At 38.7% G+C, this 22,833-nt stretch overlaps 1 protein-coding gene across 1 annotated transcript in view; it reads right to left on the bottom strand.

Moving 5' to 3' along the window:
- The window catches only part of USH2A (usherin), a 758,076-nt gene that overhangs the window by 255,728 nt on the left and 479,515 nt on the right, over window positions 1-22,833 (bottom strand). Inside the window, exons 39-41 of the mRNA XM_057727708.1 lie at window positions 13,250-13,400; window positions 12,511-12,653; window positions 2,457-3,085 (exon numbers count right to left, since the gene is read on the bottom strand). Of these exons, the coding sequence (XP_057583691.1) occupies window positions 2,457-3,085; window positions 12,511-12,653; window positions 13,250-13,400 (923 nt within the window). The remainder of the gene's footprint in view (window positions 1-2,456; window positions 3,086-12,510; window positions 12,654-13,249; window positions 13,401-22,833) is intronic.

The raw sequence follows: 22,833 nt of genomic DNA, 5'->3' as shown, positions 1-22,833 counted from the left end.
GAATATACTGTGGTATACAGGAGGACCCTGTGGTTTATGCAACTTTCCCTTCCTAATGCTCATGTCTACGCCACATTACCTCTTTACACTTACTAAGATGCTATTTTGGGTTATTTTCTAGTTGGCCTAAGTATATGAAGTTTCCTTGCTTTCCCTATTAGATGCAAGCTCTTACAGGGGCAGTAGAGGTGAAAAAAACCACGTGGTACAAAATGGGAAGAACTAGGGTGAAATACCAGTCCATTTCCTTTATTATCCCCCAACCTATCAGCTGGTAGTTTTTATTCCTATTTTTTTTTCCCCTCAAGTCTTTTGCACTTCTGGGTATTTTATATATTTATTTATGTCATTCTGCTAATGTACACTCCATGAGGGTAGGGATTTTGTTTTGGTCTCCACTCTATCCCCAGTGCCTACAAGAGGCACTCGTAAAGATTTATAGATGCTCAATAAATGTTAGAACTGAAATTACTATTATTGTGTCAATACTATTTTTGACAATATCCTTCATCCTAACATTTGGGATGACTCTATGTAATATATTGTGGATACATTTCTTAACCAATGTATTCATAACCATCCTTCTGTTATTCCTCATATTTTATCCATTTCCAATTTTAACTTTTACATCTTATAATTTATAAAGAGAAATCACTGCATTGCTGTCACATTGCCTCTGTTTACCAGATAAGCTATATCGTAAGAAAACTGAAGATCTTTCTGAACCTAATGTGAGCTGAACATTCTGAAGTGTAAATATGTTGTTTTAATATTATTTAAACACATATAATCTGATGCTAGATTCAGTTGAATATTCCTGATGACTCTCTTCATTGATAACTTCTGATCTCCTAGTTCTAAAGTGAGAATTAAAAAAAGGCGTGAATTTTTTAGAAAAAATTATCACTAGTGTACAATGGCTGTATATTCCAAGCACCTTCTTGTAGACTTTTAGATTTCTGACCTGGTGAGTGCCTGTGAGGTTCTGCTCTCAAGCCAAGCTAATCTAAATTTTATTTCAGCAGGTTGACAAGCCATGTACATTGTGTCATTTCTGGATAAGGTTACAAAATCAAAAGAGGAAGGAAAAAAAAAGAGAATGAAAGAAAAAGTTAGGCAACTTGTTTTGAATACTTTTGATTATCATTTAGAGATGCTGAATTGTGTAGAACTGTGCATTGAGCCATTATCTTTCTAAAAATATTTATCATCTTTCAGATCTGCCTAGTTATTAAAGTTTCGTTAGAAAGAATCCAGAAAAATGTCCATTATCTACCTTTGCCTTTGTGAAGGAACTGTGTTTATGTCACAATATATTGATTGGTACTGCTACCGAAGTTTTGCAAAATTCCCTTAGGATTAAAAAGAAAAGTCATTTCTGGAATGATTAATAACTCGAGGCTTGTTTATGATTTTCCTTTGGTTTGTTTTGCTTTCCTTCTGAATGAAGAGCAATTCTTAAGATTGCCCAGTTCATATAATAAACGTTGAACCTCATGTCCTTCAAATTAATTCCCTTTTAGTGTTTTCTCAACAGAATTGTAAATATTTGTGATATTTCTATCAAGAAGGTGTGTTGCTTTGACCAATCTCATGTTGAACTAAGATTTATAAAAATAGATTTTAGTTTGTAGGTTCAATTAAATTTCTTCAACAATTTACACTATTTAGCATCACCCAGTGTTTGCTTTCAGTGGGGGTGAGAGAACACAGAACAGAGATTCAAGTAATAATCTCAACAGATGAACTTTGCTGTTATGCAGATGTCCTTTGTTTTGTGCTCTGGTGAGCAAGCTGCCACACCAATGCTTTTGGCAGTAGCACAAGACTGAATCCATGGAAGCATGTGTGTATTTACACAAAAGAGGCTTCTAAGCTACAAAACTCCCTCCTGTTTGGTTACACTAATTTCCCTTGAATGAAGTTTGTATGCGAGCCAAAACAATGGTAGTTATCCTACCCTCCAGAGTTCATTCCCAGCAGAGTGAAGTGAATAATTGAACAGTTCGTAGATAGCCCCGTAATCGGCTATTTTTATTTCTTTCCCCATCATCTTGATTCTTTGATCGTTAAAAAGAAATCAGAATATCGGTAATTGGAACTTTTGGTCATATGCTAATCCCTTCCCCCGCATTTCCCCACCTCTGCTCATTTTCTGATCTATTTAGATCTGACGTGGTGGTTAAGCTAAGCATCCCAGGGTGGCATTCAAAGGATTTCAGGTGTGTGAGGCAAATGGAAGCATCTCAACAATATAATTAAGGGGATACAGGGAGAAATGAAAAACTGACATCAAATTCAGGATAGTTTGGGCCAAAGGCCAAAATCCAGTTTCTCCAGTGAATGCCTAAAACAACACATGTGTGCGTTTTGTCAGTAGATGGCTCTGTTCAACACAGAGTCAATCCAGGGTAAATTCCTATGTCTGCAGAGGAGACAGACACTCAGTATCTTACCTTGGCTGCATCGGGTCCTAGCACATCCACCACAGGGGGCTGCACCCCAGCAGGTCGTGAGGGTCTTGTAGTCACTTCTGCCCAAGCGCTGCTGTTTGTACCTCCTTCAACAGTGCTCATCAGGACCCGGTACTCATATTTTGTCCATGGGCTAAGAGCAGAAGACTTATCGATAAACCTCATGGGATGACTTCTTGGGAGGGTCACCAGGGTAGTAACTTCTTCTTTCCCTTGGACTCTTCTCTCAATAGTGAAGTTTTCCACCAGGCCATTAGGATGGGTGGCGGGTCGCCAAGATACAATCACGGATGTTGGGGTATCAGAGAACAACTCTGGACCCGGGATCCCGTCCGGTGCATCTGGGAGTGTCCATACAGCCTGGGACTCTGGTGACAGGGAACACCCTCTTGAAGTACAAGCTTCTACTTGAAATGTGTAGGCAGCATATGGACGTAAATGGGTCACTGTTCCATTAGTGACATTTCCAGCAGTTTTCAAGTAAAGATGGCCATGTTGGTAAATGTTATAATGCGTAATGACCCCGTTGCACTTTAAAGGATGCTGCCAGGTGACCAACATCATTCTTGAAGTCACATCTTGAAGAACTGGAGGGTCTATAGGTCCAGGTTCTATAAAGTAGAAAAAAAGTAAGAGGTGATACCTCTTGGAAACTCCCCCCATCTCCTCAAAACAAAACTGAGTGATAACTCTCCTACCAGAGTATGAAATCAGACACTTGATAAAGGCCAAAAAGTAAGTGGCTAAGTATAAAGACAAGGCTCATGACTGCTTTACTCTTAAATGTGTGAGAAGTGCTGTTTGAACACTGTTGAATTCAATCATCATTTTCTTCTCTAAGACAGCTTTATTAAAGGCGTTTCTTTTTATTAAAGCTAAGGATTCAAAACATCACGAGTACTCTTCTGAAATAAAGACCTTAGGAGAGAAAGATACAAGAGGGCAGCTGTAAGCAAAGTTCAAGCTTCCGCCCCATTTTTCTGGAACCACAGTAACTCATTATAATCAATAACACTATCATAACAAACCTGCATATTTTACAGTCCAGTAAAATCCTTCAGCATCTCTCATTATATATTCCATATTATCCCCGGGTCTGTTTATCATTCTAATCCATGTTTTGCAATTTATCTACTCCCTGTTAATATTATAGGTGATTTTTTACTGTGACTGTGACAGAAGCTGCCGATTTAGCTCTTTCACCTACTGATAAATAAACAATGCACAGATCTGACCTTTAGGTTAACAGGTTTAATGCTTGCTCCACTCAGCACTCTAACTGATTCAATTATCATAAAGGTTCAGGAGGCTCCATGAATACTGAAAAAGGCCCACCATATGCCCGCCTAGGTGTTGTGGAACAGCAAATATCCTGCAGCCCTCCAGAGAAATTCCTTAATTGTAAATAATTTCACCATGCGACACACTCAAGTCACCTTGAATGCAAACCCCTCAGCCTGCGGAGGCAAAGTGTTATTTAAGCTTTACTGGGCTGCGTTAAATTCTGCAATTTGAAGGGCTGTTAAGTTTTTCAATTGAAATTTCATTTAAAATGCAGGTGCTTTTTATTATATTGAGGCTTTACTGCTCTCTAGGTACAAGCAAGAACATGGTGCAATAACACAAATCTGGCTCAATCACTGATCAGTAACAGCTGTAATTCCAGAACATTTAGCATTCTTATAAACCACGGCCTGAAATCTATAAATTGCTACAACAGATCAAGAAAAATCCTATATCCCCCTTTTCCGCCCACAGCAATTTGGACATTTATGAGATCTTTCTGTGCACATTAGATTTTATGGAAAAATCTTTAAAAAAAGATATACTTGGATTTAGTAATTGTTTAAAACAGCGTTGATTATGTGAGTGTGTGCCCGCGATTCGGTGTTATACCCAAGGTTTAAATTTTAAACGCAACCACTGCTTCGCAGAGCCAGTGACTACAGTAATAGCTGATGATAGGAACATATTTTCACACAACATGATCCACATATTTGTCACCAACTGGACTGATGGTAGAATCATAATTACTTTTTGGGAGGAAAGCTGTTACAGTGCACGGACCCTGAAATCAAGCCATTTCTGCCAATTTGGTAATGCATCCTATTTGAAGAGAAAAATCCTTAAAAGTACAGTGATCTCGATACGGATCACATTTTTCGTTTTTAGTCTGTTGTTAGCTTTCATTTTAAAGCTTTCGTCAAACCACTGTGACATTTCTTACTTTTGCTCTCCGGTATAAGGCAGCGGTAGCAATTATTATATCAAAATAGGGATACGGATCCTTTCTTGTTTATACTTGTCATCTAGATTTGGCTCTTTCCCGAAGAAAAGCGAGCGCAAGTGTCGTAAGATATCAATGTTGTTTTGTAAAACGAAATCCTCTGAGATTGGGGTCCATAAAATCAATGGTGGAGAATCAAGCCTTTCAAGTCTAACCCTAACTCACCCTTCCCCACTCAAAAAAAGAATAACATGCGCTTACAAATCAGAATTTTCTATTAGGGTTTTCACTGGAGTCTTGCATAATTATTCCTCATATGTGCATTATCAAACTGTGAGCTTCTTCAGGGAAAAGTAACAACAATGATGCAGTTTGTTCTCTGTTATGATGAGGATAAGCCTTTTATTTCTCCTGCATATGATGACAGTCTTATCAAGGAAACATCCAGGATAATGAGATGAACTGTCACTTCAAGCCCCCACAGAACACAGCCTTGCCTTAAAGATGACCTCTTATCTTGTGAAAGAAGAGATGTTCAATTTCAATTGCATGATTCCCCCCCACCCTTAAAAGCCAGAATATATTTTATTAGCTTCCCGCTATAGCTGAGTAGGCTCCCAGCGCTTGTTGCAGGAAGGGTCCTTAAAGTACGCGACTCAGGAAAGGATGTTGAAAGCAGCTTAATTAGTTCCTTTGGCTAAGGAAGTGTTAAAACCTGACTCTTGGCACACTTTCAACTCAGTGCTTTAAAATGATAAGCCGAATCATCTAATTCTATATACAAATCAACCGACATGCTACTGCATGGTTGAAAGGGTCACCACAATTATGTAAAACATGAGTAATAACTATAATTGGGGTAGTTTGCTAATACAATAAAAAGCTCTGAACATGAGAAAAGTTATGCTCACAGCAGTAGCTATCACTTTCTAAAGTAAGAATTCATGGATGAAATGACATGAAAAAGATGGTTATAAAATTTTAATGGAATGATAAAAGGCAAAAGTCAGCCTCTCAGCTGAATTCTTAAAATCCCTATATATCACAATCAGCTCCTTAACTGTAAAATCAATGTGGAGTATAACACGTTGTCAATGCGGCTGTCACTGGAGGGGAGATCGGGAAGTATGACAGCCACACAGCTCAGCTGGCTAGTGATGAAAATACAATCGTACAGCCCTCTCCGTGGGTGTAATTGTTTAGAGAACTCCCCTCCTAGAGCGGGGAACAGGGAGCATCCTTTCTGTTCAGATCACTGATTCATATTTCAGGCTGTTTCATTACAGCGCTAATAACGGAAAGTAGTTTCATTTCGGCAAATGAAATTATCTTTTATGGGAAACGACTTCACTCATCAGCTTCAGAAGTTCAGCCCCAGTCTAGAAGAGAGTAATGAGATTAGTCACGGAGGGGTCTGCTTATTTATTTTTATACTCAGGTGTGCATATTGGGAAGGATGGGTGCGTGTGTGTGTGTGTGTGTGTGTGTGTGTGTATAAACGATTTGACTGAATAAATGGTTTGAATGATTCACAATTGAAAGTGTGTACATAACTTGTTTTTTACCCCTGCGGTTTTCTTGGCTCTTCTACAACTTGTTTGCTACTAGAGTTACCCACGACTGCTCAGTTTTCCTGATACGTTCTCATTACTGCCTTGAAGCAACATTTTGCCATTTTGAATTAAAAACTCACTCTGTTTATAAGCTTTTTCCCCTAGTATTATTAACTCCATAAATGAATATCCTCTAAATTTGCCAATGAATTAAAAATCAAGGTGGCAAATATATGGATGTATATTTATATAGAGCAGTAGACTCTATGCTAATTGTTCGTGTTGCCTCTTGATATTCACCACTGAAATGTTAGCAGAGGAGTAAAGTGATGGACTCTACCCTCTCTTTAATCATGACTTATCAATTTATTTTTTATACCCCAACTACTTCCCCAAAGGATTTTTTGACAGCTTATAATAAAAGACTTAAGTAACAGGACCAATAAAACAAAGATACAGAATAATTAACCTTGTGATGGTGAAGAGGGTGCAATAGTTGTGTCCCACGACAAATACCAAGAATGGGCACCGCAGTTTAGCACAAATGTGAACATTCAGCTTCTTGACAACGGGTGAAATAGGAAAAGGCCTGTGTAACACAGGCTTCATTGCTTAATAAAAGGAACATCTGAAGACTAGAAGGTTGTTGAAATTGAAAGGATACAATTTATAGTCTGTAAGTGGGTGAACCAATATTGGGGAACACTATTTTCTCTATTTCTCCTGAGACCAGGACAGCAGAGGAAGGCCAGGAAGAGTGTTTTGACTCCCAGAACTGGGACACGTTGTATGGTTTCTTCCTTGAAAGTTTGGGACAGAAAATGAAATGTACTGATGTGAGAATTCATGACGGCAGAGCAGAAAAAAGTCCTAAAGGAACTAGAGGTTCCAAATTTAGAAGAGCAGTGGGCGTTACGTGCCTGAAAGAGATTCACAAGCACAAGAGGGAAACTGAGGCCAAGTGGATAGAATTTTTCATTAGTCGATCCACCCTTTCAGAGGATTTTCTGTTGCTCACTTTTAGCTTTTGATCTTAGGATATATTAAAAAAAAGGAAATAATAAATATTTGTTTTTATAAATTCTGGAAATGCAAGGATTTGGGGGGTGGAATCTATGCAACAGGAAGAAAAGTGTGTAAGGACATACACACAGGGCCACTTTGCTCTCCAAATCAGCAGATTAAATGATTCACTTTGCATCATGGCTCTTCTGTTGTGGGTAAAATAGAGACCTACATCACTGTTTGAAAGGATAAGTAGGTCAGCATTCAGAAGTTAATATTTAAAGCAATTAGGAAGTGTATTTGGAATAGAAAAGCACTACTGAAACTCACAGTTCACATTTCTTCATTAAATAAAATCTACTGATATAAACATGTGCCACCCTCATTTAAAAACATTTCTGTTTTTCTCTCACATAGGAAACTCTTAAGAAGCAAACAGACTTTAAATTCTAAAACACACGAATACAAATCTCTCTTCCGTGCAATATTAGTTTTAAATTTTAAACCCTCTTAAGGACACAAATACACTTATTAAATGATTGCAAAATCCGGCCCAGAAGTATCTTGATCAGCCTATCAAATTTCATACCACAGTCTTACTTCCCCTCCCTGTCACAAGGACTCAGTGTTTTACTCATTACAGGTTGTGAGAATAAGAAGGAGACATGTCTTCCTTCTGGAATTCTTCTTCTCTATAACTGTCCCCCTTCATTTTGAAATAGCACACGGTTTGGGGCTAGCAGAGGCCTCTCTAATTAGAACATTCGTTATCCTCGTCAAGACAGCGAACGTGGAATCACAGGGACAGCCAGCAGGCTGCCTCTGACCGAGGCAAAGAACAAGGATCGCCTTTGGGATTTCCTTCTCTTACATCTGCCTCTCATCCTCACCCTCCTCATCTCATACTCTGAGGCTGGAACCACAGGCAGGACACCCTGCAAGCCGCCCTCCAGGTCTCATGTGTCAGTGGAACCTCCTACAGCAATTGCTTTTCCCGCCTTCTTCTGAACCAGTGATGAGGTAGTAAATTTGAAATCTGATATTGACGTGAACTCCAAATAGAAATCATTCCCTATGTCTTCTCCTGGTGTCCTCCTCTGGGAAGGCTTTCCTGACACCCCATGTTGAGGAAAATGCTCTTCCTGTGGGCTTGCTCTCAGCTCTGAATACTCTATGGTTTTACTATATGCCTTTTTTGCCACCAGACAGTGGATGCCTCAGGTAAAGAGAACTGTCCTACTCATCCTTGTAACTTTCTCTTTTACTGCAGAAGAACGACTGCTGCTTTGTGAACTGCTATGAGAATCTTAAAGATGAATGAGAGGGGGAAAATGCTCAAAAGTGCTAATGAGAAAAGTAAAACAGGACCCAGATACTATGAAAATTTCCCTCATTGCTTTGTTCACAGTGCAATTGTTAGTGTGGAAAAAATAACAATAAGACCTAATATAATACGTGAATACAGTATGTTAATAGTACTGAAAATCTCACTGTGTAGGTAAATAAGATACATCTTCCTATCCTTTAGTAAACTCGTGAAGAAAATAATGAACACATGAAAAAACTGTCTAAGTAAATCTACAGAATAAACTGTTCAAATCCTACAGATTTTATTTAATAACACCTCTCGGATTAATGGTTAAAATACAAATGTGGCGTTTTTAACTACAAATTTAGTGAAATGATTCAACTTTTAGTCTTTTAAAAAGTGTTTGACAACTCAATGGTCAAATCTAGAAGCAATTTGGTTTTTCTGTTTTGTTTGGGTTTTTTTGGAGGTAGAGAAGTGATTTTTAGAAAAGAATCTCATTTTCATTAGGTTGATCTAATTGTTTATGTATACAATATGTTTGTTGCTAAAATGGCTTAAATAAAGAGATAGTCCATATTTCAATCTTGTTAACTGAGAAAACTTGGGAGAAATCTGAATTTTTTTAGTCTAGGGAATCCACATTTTTTTAAAAAGTAGGTTATCTCATATTTTACATAAGGCAGGATTTTAGCAGGCAAAAGAGCACATGCACACTTAAGCTGAAGTTGGAGGAAACTTTCCCTTCCAGCCAACTACCATTTTTACCTGCCTATACTGCACGGAAAACCACTGGAAGCACACAAAAGAGAGGGACAAAAACAAAATCAGAAGAGATGGTTATTTTTGGTTAAAAGATATCAACAATTTCAGCTGACTGTTGTCTCCATGTGATTAATCCCATGCTCCCAAGCCTATCACAAACTTAATTCACCGTTGTAGGCTGCGGACCTGCCGGGTGCTTGGACTGCCAGCAGCATGTTAAAAAAAAAAAATCATGTGTTGTTTGTATTTATCTGGTTGCAAAGAGTTGAACACTACTACACTGGCCAAGTTGGCTGGAACAAACATCTTTTATTAACACAAGTTTAACTGGATTTAAAATATTCATAGGAAATGTGCATTATTTTTATTTGGCATCCACACACTAGATTTTTAAAAATGCATGGAACTGGATGTTGGTGGCCCACTGATGTAGATGACAAATTATTTGAAAAAAAAAAAATCTATTAAAATTCCTCACAGCCTTTTTCTCCGTCTGTGAGAACCTCTCTTTGCACCCGAGCATTTGCTTCTCTGGCTGTATGTCGTTTCCTGCCTAGGTTTCTCTTTCTGCTCTCAGCTGTGTCACAGGCTGGATGAAAACCAGGCTCTCGCAGTATCGAATGAAAAATACTGCTATCGGTGACTTTTTGTTGTTGTTGTTGTTGTTTTCCCACAGGAAAGCTTTGAGGCTTTGGCTGATGCGGAAAGGTGCCTGTTGATGGTATGAAATTTAAATATGGGCATGAGGCGACTTCTCTGTTTCATTCTGTAAGGTGATATGTCGAATTTCTACATTGGAAATGGCACTTCGCTGAATGGGAGGTACCGGTTGGGATCAAGTATGAAGTCTGATTCCAGCATGGAGCTGTCAGCATGGGTGGTTTTATAAGGAAGGCTTTGAAGCCTTGACAGAAAAACTGCTTGTGCCCAGTGCCAATCACTCAGTCTTTGTCAACTCAATTGCACATCCTTTCAGAGATGGCATCCATCTCTACTGACACCCAAAATATACAGGACCCTGTCATCATGTCTCAGGGGTGAGCACACACTAGTAACTTAACCTGGAGGGGCAAATGGCCAGCCTTTGGCCTTTGCTGATCTGTGTGACATCACATGTGAAGCAGAGGAAGGAAGAGGTCATCTGTCCTGGGGAAAGGATTTCAATGAAAACGATGACTGGGTTTCATGAGTTAGTACCTGCTACACAATCAGGTGTGACTAATTCTTAATGACGAAATATTAAGGATTAACACTATTCACTTCAATCCCAGGCCCTAAAAATCACAAAGACAGCAGTGTCCCCGTGCATGAAAATTCTAACTACACTGAGTCTGTAAGACTTGTTTTATGGTTAGAAGAGGCAGGAGAGAAGTTTGCCCAACAGAGGATGCTGTGCTAGCTGGTACTTTATAATGTTCAGGGCTTCATTTATGCACTAACTTCCTGCCTGTAGGTAGGAGATCCTGACCCCTATTCAATAAGGATTACCACAAAGGAAATCTGAGGGTTGCCCCCTCTCTATGGAATAGAAATTGTAGGTGCTAAAAGAGGAGATATTTTCTCTCCTCTTTCAATGTGACATTCTAAGGAACCATTGCCTCTGCAGTGGGCAAATAATTATCTTTAGTTTAACCTCTATTGAGTGGCAATCAAGCATGCTCTATCTAAGGGGATTAAAAATCTATTCCCAGCTTTTTTTTTTTTTTTTTTTTTTTTGGCACACGGGCTTAGTTGCTCCTTGGCATGTGGGATCTTCCTGGAGTAGGGAATGAACCTGTGTCCCCTGCATTAGCAGGCGGATTCTTAACCACTGCGCCACCTAGGAAGCCCCCAGCTGTTTTTTTAAAAAAATGTTTCTTCAAAAATCACACTTTGGGTGTGAGCTCTCTGGTTCATATGTCTGTATACAGTTGGTGTTCATATTGTCAGATTCCCCAGAGTGCATGTAACATTCTCTCTAAAAGGGGTGTAGGCACGTTGAGTGGTGCATGAATGCTTTCTGGGGCTCGGGTGTTTTTGATTGCAATGTGCTGATAATTTACTAAATGGTACTCTTGAGTCAGAAGGACTGGATATGTCCTTGTAAAGTACGAAACTTACTCCCTGGGAGTAATTACAAATTGGGAGAAATGGATGAACCATTACATATTACTGTTCATATTTTTTTTTAAAGGTAAACATTCAGGAAGGTAGGTAGTTCCGATTCTATCTCATTTGATGTTTTATTCTCACTAAAATGATATAATTAAGGATACTGTAGACATAAAAGAATCTATTTCATATACAATTGATATTGTTTCAAATACCATGCCTTTTGAGATTAATATCCAGCCTTTTGAATGTCACTTGGGTCCTCATTGAATATAGAGCCAGAATGGCAATTGGCCAACAGAGTAACATCTTCTAAGAAGCCTCTGATTAAACGACTTGACAAGATTAACCCTAAAAACCTTATTGTTCAAAGATACAGTGTCCTCCTTCACTCTGTGTAGCTTGATTTAATTTCTAACTTTTCTAAAAAATTATACTTCCATATGTATGCTTTTTAAGAGGCGATTTGTATGAAACTCAATATGATAGCCATGTATTTATTTTCCCTGTCTAAACTAGTAAAAACATATATATGCAAACATAACTCTTCCATGAAAAACTAGAAAATTCTCTGTGTTGGTTGAATAAGACAATCCCAATCTATTCTTTGTAATACATGCAGAACCACTGTTATCAGATTATACTCCTCTATTTTGGATGCTTTCAGGTAGGAGTAAAACTACAATGGAATCTGTTTCCAGAAAAAAGGTGTAATGACCTCTAAGCATCCTTGAAGTAAGATCCATATTGCATGTTCTTCTGCAGAGAACACTTGTAACATTTGGCCATAGAATAGAAGAGGATAACCTTTCTCCTTCAGGACACCTAGATGTACCTTGAAGGACTGAATGGGTCCCTATCGTAATTTATTATGAATTACATCTTCCTGTCTGTAGGCCTAACCTTCCAACCACCCCCCGTCTTTTTTCTTTCTGGAGACTCTGACCACCCTGGCCCTGGAAAAGATTATTGTCACTCAACATCAAGAAAATAGAGGAGGCTTATTTCTTTGTTTTGGAAACATTGAAGACTTTAAGACTTCCTAATGTAGAGGATATTTGGCTGTGTGTTGTTCAGACCACTTACTGTCCTCCGCAGTGATGAACAGAATCCAAGAACTGTGAGCACTGCCAAATCCATTGGAGGCAACCAACCGAAATTCATACTCCGTGTACGGTTGGAGATCTCTCACTTCATAGCTTAACGATGCAGAAGGATTGGAAAACAACCTATATGGGAAAGAAATTCTAAAATTAGGAAGCTTGAGATATTCAAAGAAATAAAAAACAAGTACAATCTTATAGTGAAGAATTTTCAGGGAATGTCAACATACCTCTCAGTGCTGCAATTTTCTGTCATCACGTGATATCTCTTTTAAAATAGGTAGTCCTTTGGCTAAGGGTTTGTATGATTGCATTTGTATGAGATGTAAATTCTAGTAGTAACATGGAGTAAGTTCCAGTCTAGTATTAAGACTGATGGCCATGTGGAATTTGTAGAATAAGTATTTGTAACCATAGTCGGACAGAAGTTTTTGTGGGGTTCAGGTGTCTGCCTGCTTTTGGCAATGCATGTGCTCATGAAAAGTTAAGGGTGAAGGAATCTTGTTTTAAGCCTCCATAAATGAAAAATAGATACTTTTGCAAAGCAAATAATTATCTTCTAGGGTGTTGCTGTTTTTGTCTGTTTGAACTTTTAAAAGGGGGCTTTTATTTGCTACAAATGAGGACTGACCTATGGTTAAAAATTTAAGATATAGTGAATTTATGGCTACGTTGTATAACCCAGGTGACAGTCAGGAGGATGGACGAAGTAGAATGCTTACTCTAGAAACCCGTGGGTGGCGTGGCAGGGTCTCATCTGGAGCTGGTATCTGGGAGAGCCGGGGGCGTTGTTCCGAGCTGGTGTAGACCAGACAACCTGAAGACTGGTTGGAGTGGCAGATGAAAGCCTCGGAGGCAGCACGCCATCTGGAGCTGTCGAAAAACACAGATGAATTAGAGCAGAGAAAACTGTGGAGAACATATGCTGGATGGAATCGAAATGCTCCATATACTGGAAAAACTGTTCCTCAGGATCAACAACAATGTTAAACATGGTCCATTTAATTTAACATTTTCATTCCTGCACTACTGTACTTCCTTATTGTTCATTTCAACACAATTACATGAGTATTTCTGTCTTAAAAGCCATCCCCCCCCCCCTCCAAACAGCAAGACAAATGAACACGCAGCACATCCCCACCTGTACTTCTGTTTCTCTAATTGAAAACATGGAGGGGATTTAGTGAAGCAAATATTAAAGTACCTTTTTAATTTAACTCTTTGCTCAACAATCAAGCAATTGAACAGTGAAGGAGTCCGGATCTTTTATTTCTTCCATTGACATCACCCATTGCTTCCTTAATCATACCGTGACCATGAACACAACTGGGCTTTTTTTTTTTTTTTTTTTTGAGGAAGGTTTGTTAAAATTGTATTTTTCTACAATGACAGTGACACATTCCAGGCTTAATTCTCACTTATGAAAATATAAAAACTAAGCTGCTTTCTTCGTGTGTTTTACAGTCAGTTGCCCCTTTTCACAGCGATGCTGCCTTTGTTCAAGTATGTTGCAAGTTGGGGCACAGACATTTTCTAGTCTAGTTGAATCTCTGGCAAATTCTTCCTGAATTCAGCATACCAGCTTGATAAAACCTATCAGAGAAGTCTATCTGGATAGTTCTAGAAGACCTAACAGACATGAATGAAGCCTATTCTATTTTTAAAAATTTAAAACATGGGTGAGAAGACTCTAGTTATTAAAATAATTTTTCCAACAGGTATAATTTGAATGAACATATCATATCAGAGTGTGTTCCAAAGCTAGTCAGAAACTCAAAAGCAAATTAAGCACAGCTCTGTGCCTTTGGGAAAATCACCAGACTCTGGTGCTCTGAGCTTATGTTTCTTGTCTTTAAAATGGGGATAATATTTTGCCTTTTCAGGATGGCTGTGAAGACCAGAGACAATGTAAATAAAGCACCTTTTTTGGGTTGTGGTAATTATTAATTGTTAGCTACTGTTATTATTATATTGGACTAATCTGAACTTCCCTTAGCATAATTTAAGTACTACTACGATGCAATTTTTAGGAACGCTCTGGTTATTATAAGTTTGTTTTTGTTTTTAAGCTCTTTATTGGAATATAATTGCTCTACACTCGTGTACCAGCTTTTGAGGCACACCAAAGTGAACCAGCTGTATTTACACACATATCCCCATAACCCCTCCCTCCCGCGACTCCCTCTCACTCTCCCTTTGTTATACAGCAACTTCCCACTAGCTAGCTATTTTACAGTTGGTAGTGTATATATGTCTATGCTACTCTCTATGTTTTTAACGACCAAGGATTACTAGAGGCCATTGCTGAAGGAGGAGAAGGAATCAAAATAATGAAAACTATCAGGATTCATTTTTAACTTTCATTTATACTTAATCTAATGTAGCGTGGACTTTTATACACTCTCCAATTTGGGAGAACTGGCTTATGAACTATGAGGCTAGTGAATGGCCAGTGATGAGAACGGAAGAATCAGAGTCCATGTCTCACCAGTTCGTTGTAAGTGTTTGAGCTCATCAATAACTCACTAATTTATTTAGTAAACACCTATTGAGCCTCTACTCTGTGCAAAGTAGTGTTCTTTGTATGGAGGGTTAACACCACTAAGTCCAATAGATGTGGCCCCTGCCCTACAGAACCTATGTAAACAGAAGGTGTGAATGATGAACAGATACCGAAGACCCTAACAGATGGCACTAAATGCTCAGGCGAAGAGGAAAGCAGGGGAAGTGGAGAGAAAGTGAAAAGGAGTGTGGATTGTAGTTATTACACAACAATTCAGATTAGACAGCAGAGCCATAGGAGGAACACATCATTAGATGACACTAGAGCAGAGACCTCAGTGACTCAATGACATGAGGAGGTGATCGTGAGAATGTCTGGAGGAAGAGCAATCCAGCCAGAGAGAAGGCAGGGCAAAGGAGAGCACCGGCTATGTGTAAGGAACAGTGGAAAGAAGCCAGTGTGGCTGAAACAGACTACGGGGAGAAGAAGAGAAGCTGGAGAGCTAGGCTGGGTCTGCATCCCTCTAGAGCCTTCCTAGGGCTATGCCGTGAAAGTTAAAGTTAGGGCTTTGGATTCCATTTAAAGTGGGGTTGGGGGCCATGGCAGGGTCTTTATCAAGGAAATGTCATGATTCTAAACAAATAAAGGCCACTCGGTGCTAAGTAAGGAGGCGCGGGGGCAAGGCTGGAAGTAGAGAAATTGCCTACTGCAGACATCCAGGCTAGCAGATGACAGCAGCTTACATTCAAGTGACAGCAGCAGAGGTGGTGGCATATGTTACAGTTCAGTTGAGTGTGGTATGTGTTGCTGACAGACAGTAAGGGAGTCAAAGGTGATGCCAATGTGTTCGGCCCGAGCACCCAGGTGAACGGCACCTGAGAGGAGAAACGGGTCAGGGAGGGGATCAAGAGTTCCCTTTTGTCCATGTTACATTCAAGAGGTTTATTACACAACTTCAGTGGCTACACCAAGGACAAAATTGCAGATGTGATTCTGGATAGGAGCTGTGGATCAATGTCTATGTGGTATTTCATGGCTGAGCGTTGATGAAATAAATGAGGGGGTGGGTGTAGATTGAGTGTAGAAGAGGTCTGAGCACTGAGGCCTGGGGTGCACTAAAATTTTGAGGGAATGGGGGATGGAGAGGCTTCTGCAACAAAGGAGATTTACTTACAGGAGTGATCAGTGAGGTAGGGGAGAAGCTAAGAGAAGGTGCACCCTGGGAGCCAAGTGAAGAAAGCATCTCCAAAAGAGAGGATTATAGATTCCATCAAATGTGCTGAGTTTAAGGAAGGAAGAGACTAAGAATCAAGTTTTGCATTTGGCCAAATGGACATGACCTTGCCAAGAACAGATGCGGTGCAGCAGTGGGCGTGACAGTCGGGAAAACCAAGAGGAGGTTGAGAGGCAAGGCAATGAGTGGACAGAGTGAGCCTAGGAGACTCCTCAGGGATTTTGTTCTTAAGGGGAGAAGAAAATGCGCGACACTTACAGACACTTCATGTATCAGAGGAAGGTTTTCTAAATTCTGGGAGAGGCTGCAGCATTTGCATTCTTCTTGGAATGATCCAGAAGAGATTAGGGGAAATAATAATGTAGGAGAAGGAAGAATAATTAATTACCAGAGCAAAGTCTGTGTGTGTGTGTGTGTGTGTGTGTGTGTGTGTGTGTGTGAGAGAGAGAGAGAGAGAGAGAGAGAAAGACACACAGAGAGAGAGAAAATGAATGAATGAGAGAGGTGAACCAGGGCACATGCCAACTGAATTGAGAGCTGGTGCACAAGGGCTGTGGAATAGAGCAGGGTCAGCCCACCACTGTGCAGAAGTGATTGCAGACCCAGGCTGCAGATGCCGAGTTAGGTAGATCTGGTGATGGGAAAACAGCAAAGATCTCTCCTGATGGCGTCTGTTTTCTCAGTGAGCAAAATAAAAGCAAAGGCCTCCACTCTGTGCCAAAGTGTGGGAGTGAAATGGATGCTTGAACAGAGAAGTAGTAGTTCTCTCAGGTAGTGGAAATAGGACATACCTAGGAAAGGCAATAAGATGGCTTTCCAGGGCCAGATACCCAGTAACATAACTATAAACCTTTGGTTTGGGGGACATTTGTTGCTAAAGACTTTTTAATTGATGTTTTGTTTGTGAACACAGACGGTTATAACCATGATGGTTTCTTATTTGATATGTATCCTTTCACTGCTTTATAACAAACGCCCACATATCAAAAGAGCCTGGGCAAAAAGTAATGTGCAAATTGCATGTAACGTATAACCTATAAAACCATGTCCCTCATTTGATGGTTTTTTGTCTAATTTCTCTGTCAAGGAGTATCATATCACTAACTATCCAAATTTTGAATAAGAATCAGCTCTAATAAGTCATCAGCATGAAAAAAAATTAGAGTTTTAAGTATTTACACAAAAAAATCCTTCAAGTGTTAAAAGCGGCATTACCATGCTGTCAGGAAAGAAAAAAATGCCCAGAAGATGCTCCACAATAATAATGAAGTATCTTGGATTCACTTTTGAGCGATAACAAGAAAATGTGCTCCATCAAATTGGTCACATTCTGATTACATAAAATCCCCAAATATTTCCAAACAAAGTGATCATCTTAAATTATTCACGTAGAACTATTCATTCTGCATGCTTCAGGAACAGTGAATTCTGGAAACCGTTTCTTCCCCCTCTGGTTAACCCCTTTTATCCTAGGCCTATTCCTCTGAGGGTCCTTAGCATCAAAGCAATAACTAGGAACCAGCCATAATTCCACCCCTGGTTTCTTAACACAAGAGCCGTGTATCTATCAGCTTGATATATTGTCTCCAAGATGCTATGTTGCTCAAAAAGCTTCTCTCAAGTTTAATATGACCCTCACGAGGCAAGCACTCCACAGACAAGCTCCTGAATCAACACATCTTGTCCAGTAAATAGTAATTCTACATGGCAACTGGATAAAAGAGCTACCTCCATCTGTCAAAGGAAGGGTGTTTTTTAAAATTTCAAATTTAATCTTTTTTGGAAGGCAACATGCATACAGGACATTAACCAATAAATTAAAACACACATTGGACTAGGCTAGATGGTATAATCTTTTGAATCTGATTTTACTAAACTTTTAAATGATGTATATTTGTAGACTCTTCCCTAAACTAACAAACAAACAAACAAACAAACAAACAAAATGCCCCAAACCTTTGTTCCATTCAGATTTACAGAACTCTTGGGAGGAAAGCTAAAAAGCAAAATTTTTCATGTGACCAGTGACTACCAAAGCTATAGTGACCAGAAGAAGAAATTTGTGGGGAGAAAATGAATTCAGTGTGCTTCGCATATGCACCCGTGTCTCAGGACAGTCCACCAACTTGTTGCTACGACAGTGTGATTTTGGGGTGTATGTGTGTGCAATTCAAAATACTGGAATAAAATGCTGCATTAAGATATCAAAGAAGTCTATACCATTTTGTATTAAATTCAAACCTGTAATAAAAGATACCAAATGCCACTTTGCAGAAGGTTCTGTGCTGGGGGTAGGGAAAGGGCAGAATAAATAGAAAGGAGGAGGATTAGATCATCAGCTTTTTATTTAATAGATGAGACATTGACTCAAAGAACACAGAATGTGTACAGAGCACAAAAGAGGTGTAAATGCTGCGGGAGTTTTAGAAGTTAGAAATTCACAACCAGAGACGCACTGGACCTTGGCTTTCAGAGGAAGAGGCACAGTCACGGGGCATTGTTCAGTAGCTCACTTGGAGTCATCGTGTCCTCAGCCTAATTCCAGCGCCCAAGACTCTTACCACCTCTGCCCGTGCTCATTCCAAACAGATGTCATACTTCCTACTGGTTTCACTTCAGTAAGATTTCAGAGATTCGATTGTTGGCATCCTTGTTTAGGCTTCCATTAACATAACAGAAGAGGAGACATGGCCTTTCATCTCCATGCATCCTGGCTGCATCACTGAGTAGCATGACACATGGTCAAAATCCTTAGATTACACATTTTCCTCTCATTTTCTGAAACAGCTACATACGAGCAAGGATTTTAAATTCTAGTTTCCAGAATGGAAAATTAAAGTTCAGCCACATCTATTGAGTCGTTGAGTCAGAAACAAATTGAAAACAGAAGGCAAGACTCCATTTCCAGTCACTAAACCATATGTCATTAAAAAAGATATTAATTATGAGGAATATGCAGATGTGCTAACAAATGGACAGTCAACCTTCAGCACAAGGATGTACAAATAGAGCAGCATTAAACAGTGACAAGTAGGTTAAAACAGATTTAATGTTAGCGAGAGAGTCTCTCATAATAGCTAACTTTTGGAACACATACTGTAGCCAGGTTCTTTAACATAATGATTTCTAATCCTCAGAATTACACGATGAAATTGTAGTGTTATCTCTCTGTAGTATAGATAAAGCATCTGAGGCTCAGAGGGTTCATATTTTATCTCAGATCACAAAACTGGTTACTGGCCGGGTGAGGATTTAAACTGGGACTGGTTAAGTTCAAGGACAGGGCTCTTAATTTTACACCACAAAACAGCATGTTATAGTAGGTGATTTATAAGGGAGAATAAATATTAAACACATTAAATAAATATGAAAGAAAACCATTTAAGATATTAAACAGATTAGTTTTTGTAAAGGTTGGATTTATTTTCTTGTCCAAGTTATATTTTTCACCCGTACTTCTCTGGTCTTGTTTCTTTATCGTAGCATCTCCTTATAATCTATAAGGAACCTCACACAGAACTACTAGTATGAATTTGCTAGTTCTCAAGAATGAGACAAAGCCCACAGAAATTCAATGAAATGCAAAGTGGAGAGCTCTTTACATTAGTAAGAGAAACAAATCTTTAAAAATTAAGTGTTATCTAGAGGTATGTCATAGAAGTGATCTTTGACCACAGAATAGTCAAAGCATTTTAAATTTGGAGGGCAGTAGCTTAAATGCCACCAAGGCTACCTTCCCCCCAAATAAAGGATTCTTGCCTAAAACACCCCACAAGTGATATGCAGGTGTGCGTCTGCTCATTACCAGCGATAGGAAAATAGTTGCTTTGTAAGTGGCCCCATTGTATTATATTATTTTCTTGTTGGTTCGCTCTTTCGGAGGGAGAGCTAAGAACTATATTATTTCTTCAAAACTTAGGGTGAATACAATCTTTTGTCCACATCGACACCTTCTGAGAGCAAAACAGGGGACTGCAAGTAACCAATAGGGGTAAACTGAGCTACAGCAGGCATGAATTGGGACCCCCTTGGGCAGTGGATACACGTGGCTGTTCATGCTTATGACACTGAACCCTCTGGGACCTCATCTGAGTCATACTGATCCCCGAAAACAAGCCACCACTACTGATATGGTTTAAAACTCCAGGCATTTTTAACCAATCCTCTTTTCCACGAAGTTTCCCCATTTCTGGTTAAACATCTCGGCTCCCTCCGTCGAGCTTCATATAAGATGATTCCTCAACCACTATCTATCCTTGTTACCTGATTTGGATGTGTTCCAGTCTGATAATGTCCCTTTCAAACCATCAAGCCTTTTACACCTAAATTAACCCCACCCTGTGCATTCTGACCAGCGCAGGACACAGGCAGACTCTGACTTTCCTTCCTTCAAGTGATGTGGCTGAAGCCTCACTGAGCATCTGAATTTTGGCCTGCTTAATATTGGAGTTCATCAGTGTCATTCAAACTGGCTATGTGGTTAATTTAAAATGGTCTTTGGATAGCTCAACATGCCAAATCAATGATTTTTCAACAGATACATAGACTCTTAGAGGAGATTTATTAAAGAAGCAAAGTGTTGGGACTTCCTTGGTGGCATAGTGGTTAAGAATCCGCCTGCCAATGCAGGGGACATGGGTTCTAGCCCTGGTCCAGGAAGATTCCACAAGCCACCAAGCAACTAGGCCCATGTACCACAACTACCGAGCCTGCCCTCTAGAGCCTGCAAGCCACAACTACTGAGCCCATGTGCTGTAACTACTGAGCCCATGTGCTGTAACTACTGAAGCCTGTGCACCTAGAGCCCATGCTCCACAACAAGACAAGCCACCACAACAAGAAGCCCATGCACTGCAAGGAAGAGTAGCCCCTGCTCACCACAAGTAGAGAAAGCCCACATGCAGCAACAAAGAACCAACTCAGCCAAAGAAAAAGAAAGAAAGAAAAAAAAAAAAAGAAGCAGCAAAGTGTTTAACTAGATATCACAGTGCCCAGGACAGTGCTTTGTATATGAAAGATGTGCAGGAAGAAATCTTTCCCCTAGGACCCTAACAATTGTTAGGATCCAGACCTTGTTTCCAGTTTACACATAGAGACCCAATTATCTGAAAATGAATGCTTTTTTCCACATAAAAAAAGATTAATTGCTTGGAAAAAAACTAACACAGAAAACATCAAATACGATCTGAAATACCACTTTGCAAAACATTAATTTTATCATTGATTTCTGTCAATGTCCCTGTTTCACAGATGTGAAAACTGAGGTTAGAAAAAGTTAAGCAACCTGTCTGAAGCACAGGACTAGCAAACAGCATCCTATAGTTTCATACCTGTCTCCTTTGTGTCCGAGACCATAATTCATCTCTCAACACCAAGCTGAAGCTTAAATTTAAGTCTAGCCATTGCTTTTTCCCATCGTACATCAACGTAATGGTAATATAAACTACTTGAGAGCAGAGATTTTATTTTTCATTTCTTTTTGTAAACTTTAGAGCACTTAAATTTTGAGAATCCAATATTGCTCATCGAATAAATATTAAAGAAATGCTAAAATTTAGTTCTTGCAGAACTAAACAGTCCCCTTTTAAAAGCATGTATTTCTCTAACTATAAAATAAGATGTCCATGATAGAAAATTTGAGAATTACAAAGCAAATGAAGAAAACAATTATCCTTAATTACACTACCCAGAGGTGACCATTGTTATACTATTATAGACTCTTTCCTGTCTTCCTTCTCTCTACATATACAGTTAAATATATATATAACATACAATTTAAAATGATTATGCTGACTATTTTTAATGTGTTATTTTGTAAACTTTGTTTACTTTACAATGTATAGTGAAAACTCCTTATGCCATTAGTTTTTAGTAACATAACTTTTCAAAATAATTGCATATAACATTTTTATAAATGTAGAATATTCACTGAAATCTGATATTGATATAGACTGATATCATCTTCAGTATTATAAATACTATTCCAAGTATCCTAATAAATGCACCTTTTGTTTTGCTTTTTAGAATTGTTGGGTCAATAGGAATGAATACTACTACTACCATCTCGGATATGTTGACAAACTGTTTTCCAGAAAGTTGTGTTTATTTACACTCCTAAGGTAAGGTATGAACGATTCCTTTCTCAGGACCCCATCAAGATGAGTATTTCATGTATGTGTGTATTATATATACCTATGCATATGTAATACACAATAATGTAACTATAGCTTTAGAAACATTATTATATAATTATGTTATGTAAAATGCATATATATTACAATTATATAATATATACATTTAACATATTATATAAATATACTGTATATTATAATCATATAAAATATACAAATTATTTTATATAGTTATATTATAGAAGATATATAATGATACAATTACATATAATTTATATAAAGTATGTGTATGTATATATTATATATAATCTATTAAGTCAGCAAATAATTAAAAGGCATCTACTTATATGCAGGCACTATCCTATGCTCTGGGGATATAGTAACGAACAAATTAAAAGTTTTATTAAGGAGATAGAAACAATAGGAAAAAAAAAGAAA

The sequence above is a fragment of the Hippopotamus amphibius genome, chromosome 3 (genome assembly GCF_030028045.1).
Source record: "Hippopotamus amphibius kiboko isolate mHipAmp2 chromosome 3, mHipAmp2.hap2, whole genome shotgun sequence".
Taxonomy (NCBI): domain Eukaryota; kingdom Metazoa; phylum Chordata; class Mammalia; order Artiodactyla; family Hippopotamidae; genus Hippopotamus; species Hippopotamus amphibius.
Note: the sequence above shows the minus strand (reverse complement) of the source record. Positions and strands in the feature narration are given on the sequence as shown.